This window comes from Microplitis mediator, chromosome 6 (assembly GCF_029852145.1).
Source record: "Microplitis mediator isolate UGA2020A chromosome 6, iyMicMedi2.1, whole genome shotgun sequence".
In the NCBI taxonomy this organism is placed as follows: domain Eukaryota; kingdom Metazoa; phylum Arthropoda; class Insecta; order Hymenoptera; family Braconidae; genus Microplitis; species Microplitis mediator.
Genome location: NC_079974.1, coordinates 20,708,091 through 20,718,650, shown reverse-complemented (window position 1 = coordinate 20,718,650; position 10,560 = coordinate 20,708,091). Strand labels below are relative to the sequence as shown.

General features: G+C 26.8%; 3 protein-coding genes across 4 annotated transcripts; all 3 read right to left on the bottom strand.

The window, feature by feature from the left end:
• Positions 1 to 476: 476 nt before the first annotated feature.
• LOC130669613 (uncharacterized) lies at positions 477 to 3,810 on the bottom strand. 2 transcript variants are annotated; one of them, XM_057472600.1, is made up of 4 exons: positions 3,464 to 3,810; positions 2,153 to 2,422; positions 2,025 to 2,071; positions 1,202 to 1,333 (listed from the first exon to the last, which is right to left on the bottom strand). In XM_057472600.1, the coding sequence occupies exons 1-4, from the start codon at positions 3,674 to 3,676 to the stop codon at positions 1,330 to 1,332; spliced, it is 534 nt and encodes a 177-aa protein (XP_057328583.1). In that variant the 5' UTR covers positions 3,677 to 3,810; the 3' UTR covers positions 1,202 to 1,329. The 2 variants fall into 2 exon arrangements, with proteins under 2 accessions (XP_057328581.1, XP_057328583.1); XM_057472598.1 differs by lacking the exon at positions 2,025 to 2,071 and having other exon boundaries at positions 477 to 1,333.
• A 187-nt stretch (positions 3,811 to 3,997) lies between these two features.
• On the bottom strand, positions 3,998 to 6,378 carry LOC130669612 (V-type proton ATPase subunit D). Its single transcript, XM_057472597.1, has 4 exons — positions 6,234 to 6,378; positions 5,781 to 5,898; positions 5,228 to 5,713; positions 3,998 to 4,531 (listed from the first exon to the last, which is right to left on the bottom strand). Exons 1-4 carry the CDS (start codon positions 6,272 to 6,274, stop codon positions 4,439 to 4,441), a joined length of 738 nt encoding a protein of 245 aa, XP_057328580.1. The 5' UTR covers positions 6,275 to 6,378; the 3' UTR covers positions 3,998 to 4,438.
• A 1,833-nt stretch (positions 6,379 to 8,211) lies between these two features.
• Positions 8,212 to 9,669, bottom strand: LOC130669611 (nucleic acid dioxygenase ALKBH1-like). The gene is made up of 3 exons (XM_057472596.1): positions 9,386 to 9,669; positions 9,212 to 9,317; positions 8,212 to 8,936 (listed from the first exon to the last, which is right to left on the bottom strand). The coding sequence occupies exons 1-3, from the start codon at positions 9,470 to 9,472 to the stop codon at positions 8,212 to 8,214; spliced, it is 918 nt and encodes a 305-aa protein (XP_057328579.1). The 5' UTR covers positions 9,473 to 9,669.
• Between the last annotated feature and the right edge of the window lie 891 nt (positions 9,670 to 10,560).

Genomic DNA, 10,560 nt, shown 5'->3' with positions numbered 1-10,560 from the left:
AGCTATCTATAATATTATCTTATGTAGATTTAACTCATTTTAATTCAAGTTTGATTGGTCTTTTAGACTGTAAAAATTTTTACATTTGGATGGATTTTATTTATATAGGAAAAGTATATATAAAAATCTAGTTCAATCATTCCAGGCTAGAATCACTCCAAGTTCCGAACATAATAGTTCTGAAATAAATGTCTTACCAGGGACACCACAAGTGGCTAGGCGCGATCTCGTGGCGAGCACCGAACTACTCTCGCTTCTGCTGCCTAGAACTGTCTGAGAATGGCCTTGAATTACTATAAAGTCAGTTAAATAAATATTTCTGCACTCTTAATATATGTAATGATTTGTTTTTAGGATAAATTCATACATTTTCAAAGAGGCTGAAGGTGGAGTAATTTGTGAAAAATGAATTACAAAATATAAATAAATTTTTCGAGAATAAAAAAAATGAAAATTGAAAAAAGAATCAGACTAAATAATTTAATAAAGTCGACTATTTATTTTCCTGCAGGTATTTCTTACAAAATAACACCTTTTTTCATATATCAATACAATATAATATAATATTGTCGGGTTACAACAAAAATATTTCATATAATTGTATAACTTTCGTATAACTTTGTTTTAAATTCATTTATTTATTTGAATCTGGACATAAATGGACCCGTTATTTATGATTTGTACGAAAAATCTGGAGTATCGTTGCCACCAATGGACGGTAGCGGTTTTTTAATAATACTTTTTGTTAATAATAATTTTGTTTCGGACCTGCCGTAACGACAAAATAATTTTAAAAAGTATAGATCATTAATTATAATCAATACTTAAATAATAAATACATCAACAGATATCATAAATTTGTGCTTCTGTTGCATGCGCGGGTTTGTTTAGTGCTCACTTATATATAAATAGGGCAGTAAATTATTATAATTATTTTATAAATATCCAGCTCTTTTTTTATAACTCTATATTTATATATATATAAGTTAATTATTTATTTTATTACTTTTATTTTAGAGAGCTGTTATTGTCAGACTTTCAACGATCAAACACTTTTATTAAATATAATTTTTTTTTTCCTTTACTACGACATTCCTTTGATTTTTAATTTATTATTATTTGATAATAATCCTTGTCGGAAGATCAAAGGATCAAAGGAATTTTTTTTTTTAAACATTTAAAGTACCAGGACCATGAGTTTCAAAGAACGATGGGGTGGTGCGGGTCTTAATTTTTCATCAATATCAGTGTACAGAATCTCAGCTTCTGTTTTAAATCCGTGTTTCTCGAATACTTTTTGGGAATAAATACCTGTGGCATCTGCTTTCATTACCTAAAATTTAATTAAATTGATTAATTAAATAATAGAACAAAGTCTTTTTATTTATAAACTCTGACACATTTACTTTAGTGAATTTCTCTGTCATAAAAAAAATTATTTCGTTAATTTTTTTTTATGTCAGACTTAAAAATAAAGTAGGTCATTAATTGCAAATTTAATTGATCTTTAAAGTGAATTTAATAGTTCATTATTTTTATTACTTTAATAAGAGTTTTTAATTATAAATAAAAATTTTTTTTACTGTTGAAAAAATCTAATAAATTAAAAAAAATAAAATATCCAGCAAAAAAGGATTTTTTGACGTAAGAAAAATTTTTCTTTTCAATTCATTATGCAAAAAATTTTTTAGGCCAAGTAAAAATTTTCTGAGGGCGAGTAAAATTTTTTTGAGCCAAGAAATTCATATTTTCTAAAAAAATACTCTGACTTTTTGTGTCAAATTAAAAGTTATTCCGAATTTCTAAGATTGTTTCAAACTTATTAAGAAAAATTTAAAAACTGATATTCGGATTTATTTTCAGTTTTGACAGATAAATTTTTCCACAAGGGCTGTGTAGTCTATCAATTTTTTTTTTTATACTTTAAAAATCAGTTAACGATTTGAATTAAATATTTTATGATAATGTCTGAGTATTCTTTTCTGGGTAAAACTAAATTAATAATGTAATTAAATAACAAGTACCTTGATAAATAAATAAACAACAAAAACATGCAGACATTGAATGGATACTAAACATAAAATAAAACAATAATAATTATAAATCATATAAACAATTAAAAATTCATGCTAGATATTGATCTGTAGTAGACCTTAAAACCAGCGCGTTTTGCAACATCGACAGTATCAGCCATCAATATATTGGCTAATCCGCGGCCGCGGAACTCTTCATCGACACTCAGGATCCTGCATTCAAATAATTCTTCCGTGTTGTACTTGCCATACAAATCGACTTTCTCATTAACTTTGTACAGCAGGCCAAATATTATTTTAAATTTTTCATCATCGAGCTCCTCGAGACGTCGGACAGCTTCTTCGCGGTCGCCTTTCTTCGTTACTCCATTCAGTGCTAGTCCAGCTATCTGCTCAATTTAAAATTAACCATAGCAGATTATATTAATAAACCAATCAATAATAATCAAAGTATCAGACTTCCGGTAAATACACTAATGCAAAAAATTTAGAACACAAAAAAAAAGTTTCAATCTTTTTTTTTTCTTCGATTTTTTTTTTATAGTTTTTGGAAATTTTTTTTTTTTTTTTGTTATTTCTTTGCATTTGCTGAGTCACCAACGCAAAAATTTGAGAAAAGTCGAAAAAAAATTTTTTTAATTTTGATTATGATTACACAATCAAAGGAACAAAACTTGCTCCTTTAATTGTTTAGCAAAACTTTGATCGATGATTCCCAAAAAATGGTTCGATAGATCAATTAAAAAATTTACAGGGGTCTTGGGGGTACATTAAGCTAAAAAAGTCCCTGGCAACATTATTTTTTTTATCAATATTTGCAGAGTGGCGGTTGATTTACTAAAAAACCAAAAAAAGTCATTTTTTTGTACTTACTTCTAATGGATGTAAAAAATAAAAAAAATTTTTTTTTTCAAAAAATAATGATAGGGTCTTGTAGGGAATTTATTCAAGTTTTCAACGCCGCCTTTCAACTTTCTGTGCGATCATTGGTATCTGAAATATCGATGATCAAAACCAAAAGGATCATTTTCTGTTTGAAGGCTGATATCTCTGCGACAAATCGTCCTACGAGGTTATCAAAAAAACGAAATTGAAGCTGAATAAATTTGCTAAACGAGCTATGCATCCGTTTAGTTGAAAGAATATTTCCGCGGTCCGTGGACTCTTCGGAAAAAAAAAAAAATTTAGAAATTCTTTGTCTCGCGGTATTTCTTATGTTTGTGCAATAACCGGAGCTTTTAAAAAATTTTTAAAAAAATGCACCAAAACTAGAGATTTCAAGCTGTAAAATGCTTTTTTCAAAATTTCGATATGATTATTTTTCACCAAGTTACAGCCTTCCAAAAATCACTAAAAAATTTATAAAATTTTTCTGCTCCTTTAATTTTTTGCATTAGTGTAAATAAATTAAATTTTATTCTTTTAATTACCGTTCCATCTTCAGTGACGAGCATTCGCGAGTATCCCTGCTTCAGAGTTGCAAGACAATGATTTTCCAGCTCGAGATGCGAATCACCCTTCTGACAAAGATCAACTCCACGATTCAGTGGCTCATCAGCAAAGAAATTAAATCTCAAGTGTTCAATAACTTCATTGAAACGTATATCCGGTATTGCTACAGCGTTTAATCTTGAAGAAGACATTTTTCCCAAACTTATTTTTAATAAATATTTTTTTTATTAGAAATTTATTAAATAAAATAACAAAGTTACTATCAGTTTAAGTTACTTTCAGAGCAAGTGGTAAATTTTATCCACGCGCATTTACTTTTACGTCGAGGTATCAATGTCGCGTGCGCCCTACAGCCCAATATTGATTGACCTACTTCCCGTACCCATCATCTTCATCTTTATCACATTAATAATCATCTATGGGATTGATATAAATGCAACAGATATATAGACATAAATTATTAACAGATATATAGATATTTATTATAATTTATTCCTTTACATATTTTTTAATACTATACGCTTGCAAGCTCCGGAGTGATTTACATATTTTTTTTTAAATTTACGTCAATGACGTTTGGAATACTTTAAATACTTTATCTTCTTCTTATTTTGTTTATAAATAAAATATAACTCTGAATGTTTATAATTATAAACTATATGAGATATTTATTAGAAGCTTCTAATATATATTTTAAATCTAAACATTTATTTTTAAATTTTATACTAATTCATAAGAAGAAAACCAAGTACTTTTAATTATTATACATCTGTACAAAATAGATTAGATTTTTTTTTTTTAATTTAAGTGTACAATCAAACTTCTGACGAAGTTTTATTGATGAGTGAGAACTCATTAATTAGTAGATTGAAGATTTATTACTGAACGTTTGATGATAAATTATTTTAAAAATCTTCAATGCGCGGGATTTTTTAAATATTTAAATTTTAAAATTAAAATAATAAATCATCGTCTCCTTCATCGAGCATATTTGCTGAATCATAATCATTACCAGCAGCAATCATCGCCAAACGACGTGCTTCAGCCTAAAAAAATATTTTTTATATTAATATCAAATAATAATTACATTTAATTATTTAATTAAATTAATAATCAATAAATTATGACCCTGAAGTTAACAGACAATTAATAATTTTTGGATTTTTTTTTACAATTCAATTAAAGAAAAAAAAAAAAAAAAAAAAAAAAATACACATGTAGAAAATTGAAAAAACTATAAGGGCAATTTTTTCAAATATTTTTTTTTATCATTTATTGTCTTGGAAAATAATCCAAAAATTATTAGACGTCGGTTATTTTTAGTATCATAATTAATAATCAATAAATTATAACCCTGAAGTTAACAGGCAATTAATAATTTTCGGTTTTTTTTTTTAAGTCAATTACAAAAAAAAAAAAAAAAAGTAAAAATATGCACATGTAGAAAACTAAAAAAACTATAAGTGCAATTTTTTCAAATATTTTTTTTTTATAATTTATCGTCTTGGAAAATAATCCAAAAATTATTAGACGTCGGTTATTTTCAGTATCATAATTAATAATCAATAAATTATGACCCTGAACTTAACAGGCAATTTATAATTTTCGGTTTCTTTTAAGTCAGTTACAAAAAAAAAAAAAAAAAAATATGCACATGTAGAAAATTTAAAAAACTATAGGTGCAATTTTTTCAATCTAAAAATTATTAAACGTCAGATAATTTCAGTATCATAATAAATTACCTTGGCTTTGATAATTTTCTTTTTGTCTTGAATTTTCTTAAGCCGGTAAAATTCCTCACGTTCAAGTTCATCGAGCTCCGAAATAATGTAAGCAAGCGTCCTCTCAATACGAGGAATGATAACGTGTTCAATGGCATTGACACGTCTGTTAGTGATCTTTATTACTTCATCAAGAGTAACAAAGCTCGTTTGCAATGAAGCCAACACCACTAGAAGCTTCACACCCTTTTGATAATTTTTTTTGAGCTTCGCGAGCTGCTGGCCTCCACGCGCCAGCCCAGCAAGTTCATATGTGTCCGTACCGTCCTGATAAGACTCAAATACTGGCAAGTTCACACCAGCCACGTTGTCTTTTTTTGATCGTATTTTAATCTGCGCTTTAGTTACGTTTTGCAAAACCACCTGATTGAAATCACCAGTCGCAAATTTAGCTTCTGCTAGTGAAAATGCTGCTTCCTTCATTACTTCTCCCATCAATGTTTTGGTCTATAAATAAATAAATATTAGAAATGTCTAATAAATTTTGATATTTGTTGTAATAATAATAAATTACCTCAATAATTTTACCAAGAATCATACGAAATCTCATTTGTAACGCATCTGCTTTCTTTTTTAATAACCCATGGCCTTTTGTCGCACCAGCGAGACGGGATTTCATCAACATTTGGGCTCTGAAATAAATTTATTTTAATTTTAATTATCCACAGTAATAAAAAAAAAAAAAACATTCAATGTTTTGAGACGAAAACGTCAAAGAAAATTTATCAATTAAATAAAAAACTACACTAGAGAAAAAATAAATAAATTAATAATCAATAATTAATTTTTTTTCATAAATAACACAAATGTCAGATGATTTCTAAGATGGGTTACACCCAGTTTTTGGAGCCAATGTAATTGTGGTGGTAGAAATTTGAATTTTAAAAAATAAAATAATTGTAATGATTTATTTATTTATTTTAAAATGATTTTGTAATTTTAAATAATAAAATATTAATTTACTTACCCCCGAGAGGGAAAAATCGGTAGTCTGTCTTTACCCGACATTTTTTGTAGTGAAGTTTAGCAGACAGTGATGAAAAAGATCAGCTGACTCGATGCAAAGAGACTTCTCACGGAAGTTATTTATTTTGAATGTATATGTGGTCTGTGACGTCACTCAATAAAAGCGCGGGAATTTTTTAAATTCTCAGTTCAAATGTTTTAAAATTTGTAGTTAAATAATTATTTTGTAACCAATAAATATAAACTTTTAACGTAAAAAATATCACTACTAATTATAATTAATAATTAATTTAAAATTTTCGAGTTTAAATTTATGAACTATGGCATCAATGAATATTAAATTACTCGTTAATAACAATAGTGATAAATATAAAAATAGTAAAATTAAATTCCCGAGGATAATGACAATGGAAAATCGAATTTTTTACAATAAAAATAAACATACGCGAGTTGAAGAAAAAGTAATTAATTATGAGAGTAGTGAAAAAATAACAAATAATTTAAATTTTAACACTGGGATCATTAGACGTGCATACGAAGATATATTTTCTGAAATAAATATCGCTTATTTTCAACAAATAAATATCAACAAAAGGTGAGTAGATGAGAGCGAATGTAACTGACAAGTGGGAATTTTTTAAACTTTTGAATAAATAGTAAAATGTAAGAATAAAAATTTTAAAATGCGTATTTATATATGACAGTAAAGTTAGCAGACATTTGAAATTTAAATAAATTTTTTTAAATAGATAAATAATAAAAAAAATATATTTTTAAAAAAATGCACATGTAGAAAATTTCATAAACTATGCATTCAATTTTTTTAAATATTTTTTTTAATATTTGTTTTTTTGTTAAAAAAAATCAAAATGTTGTTAAATGTCTGCTAACTTTATAGTCATTATTTATATATGATCCTGAAGTTAGCAGACATTTAAAAATTTTTGAATTTTCGTTTTTCAATAAATCAACTGCAAAAAAATAATATAAAAATATGCACATGTAGAAAATTTAAAAAACTACAGGTGCAATTTTTTCAAATATTTTTTTAAAAATTTTTTATCGTCAAAAAAAAAATCCAAAAATTATTAGGCGTCTGCTAACTTCAGTATCATATTTATATCATGAGTGTAAAAGTAGCAGACATAAGACAATTTTTCAATTACATACAAAAAAATAAAATAATTAAATTGATAAAACAAAAAAAAAAACGCATGTACTGATTGTAAAATTTTTTGAAAGTCATTTTTTTAATTTTTTTGTTTGAACAATTTCATTTTATTATTTAAAAATTAAAAGTTTGTTAGATGTCCGCCAACTACTATCACATTTAAATCAATAAAAAATCAGTACGCGCATTTTTTTAAATTTCATTATTTTCATAAATTTATTTATTTATAAAATGTCTCATGTCTGCTACATTCACATTTATGAGTATTGATGATACGCAAATTAGCAGATGTCCGATAATTTATAAGTTTTTATAAAAAAATTCGATATTACGAGTAAATTACTTTAAATATTTATGTCTTATAAATAATTTGATTATCAGACGGCTAAACACCGAAAGATTTTATCATAAAATTAATTGCGATTTCAGTGATCTCAAGTCTATTTAAAAATTAACAATTAAAATGGTAAAAAATACTCCAGTGGCATCACAAAACTTTATCCTAAACTCTGCAATAAAAGAAGCCACGTCCATAATATTGAAATCTTTAATAAAAGATCCAGCATTTAATCAATCAGCCACTCGGAAACTCACGATATACCAGCCCAGTACAATGAGTATAAATAATTAGATATATTTTCTTACTGAATGATATCAATTGCTGAAAATATAATCAATGTCTCCAACTGTCCATTAACTAGATGACTTTCTATTCATTAAAAATTTTTTTTCCTACTAATTATCATAATTTAATATAAAATTTATTTAAACTGTACAACAAAATATATTTATATTTATAAATAAATAATCAAATACTTTGACACAAATTACGCTGTCCAGGTTTCAAAACTTGTCTGACATTGATATTGATCCTCGTTTCATTGATAAAAGTTTTGGCTTTACTCCAGTCATGATAATTATTTAAATGATTGCCTTCATCTAGTTCCCAAGTCAAGGATTCATCAGCTAAAATCCTGGGAACTCCATGATAATTCAAACGCGACTGCCCGGTCATGATGACAACATCGCCACTGCGAATAAAAATACCATTGGCTGGATCCTCTAGCTTTGAACCCCCGATTAAAAAAACCGCTGTCTGTCCAAAGCTTATGGAGATCAATGGGGCATGAAGATCAACTTCCGAATGATCAGTATGACCAGCAAGGGTTGAGTTCATGCGATAGTAATTAATTATAGCGGCTTCAGCATTGAAATCTTTAAATCCAAGTGCTTCGGCAAATACTTTCGACATTTCAGCTAAATCTCCCGGCATTTCTGTTCGTAAATCTTCAGAGTAATGTTTAGTATCCCAGTTGTGATGGTACCCCATCGTTGCCCAACGCAATTTAGGAATCAAACCAACCGCACGGTCGTCGCTTCTCGTACAAATATCCCACCAGGTCTCGTTGTCTTCCAGAAGACCATGCGCATCTATATTTAATTTATTTGGCTTCTTCGGGTAATCTCGCAGGCACTTTGTGATCCAGTGACGTTGTCCAGCAGACGTAAATGGATTTTTAATAAATATTAAACCTATTTTTGAATTTAAAATTTAAAAAAGACATCATTAAAAAAACTTATCATCAATTTCAATTGATGGATGACAGACTAATAATTTTAGGATTTTTTTTTCAGCGAATCTGTCAGTAAAAAACAAAAAACAAAAATGCACATGTAGAAAATTTAAAAAACTATAAGTGCAATTTTTTAAAATATTTAATTTTTTATTATTTATGATTTAAAAAAAAATCCAAAACTTATTAAACATCGGCTGACTTTAGTACCATTATTAATAAAGTTTTCTATACCTGGTATATCATTAAATTCATATATTTTCCATGATGATACATCTGTCAAACCTAAAGTAAATACTCTTGAGCATTTTAATATCCATTTAGCAGGTACTTGTCTAACCTAAAAATGTTAAATCAAAGAATGTAAATTCAAAATTTAAATTAGCGAATAAAAAATTGATATATTACTTTTGTGGAATTATTAATATCAATGACGTCTTCAAATTTCGGAGATGGATTACGACTTTTGTAATATTTGAAGTGATCTCGGAACATATTTATTCATATTTGAATAATTTACGCTGCCACTTTTTAAATTGGTAATGTAGATTTTCTCCACTTTCACGCATGCGCACGGGTCACTTTGTAAATAACCCGTAATCTTACGGCACCCATGCCCACATTCTTTTATTTTTATATTTTTAATTATTTAATTCATTTATTTGTAATTATAAATTTGTCTCATGCCTGCATGACCCTGAAGTTAGCTCTTAGCCCTTAAAAAAAAAGTTTAGTTAAAGATATCTCCGAATTGGAGCACTTTTCAGAAATTCGCTTAGTGGGGATTTATTTTTCGGGAAATTATCTACAAATGGTAATGATGAAAATATGTTTTTTACGCGCCAAAAAATTTTAAATTTAAAAACAAAATTTTAGGAAGCTCTCACAAAGCAACCCATTATCAAATATTTATCAAATTTGATAATTGAACATATTTTTTTTATTAAAAAATGATGGTTTCAGTCATTTTTTAAATTAATATATCAGTTTTTTCTGGAGCTCATAACTTCGCAAAAGTTCATTACACAAAAAAAAAAATCATCATTTCTTCATTTTTGAAAAATCTGACGATAGTGTTTTTTCAATTTTTAAAATTTTCATTAATTCTTTTAATATCTTCATCGTTAGATTTTTAATTTAAAAAATAAAAGCATTTTTTTTTTTTAATTATCATTTTTTGATTTGTTATCCGATATCAAAATTTTTTAAAAAATCAAAAGATAAAGATATTGAATTAATTAATGAAAATTTAAAAAATTTTAAAATACCATCATCAGATTTTTAAAAAATAAAGGCATGAGTTTTGTCTTTTTTAATTATTATCATTTTTTGATTTGTTATCCGATGCCTGCTACATTTACACTCATTAAATTTCGCTCTTCGCTTTTCGTCAGCACAATTGCAAAAATCTGCGTGAATCAGCCCTTACTTATCGCTATTTTTTAGTAGAAAATATTTAAAAATCAACTTGATAAAATGAACATGAGTTTTTTTATTTACAATCTAGTATTTTGTTCTATGAAACTTTAAAATGATATTTGATACTTATAAATAATCGTTAATTAGGATAAAAAAATGTTAGG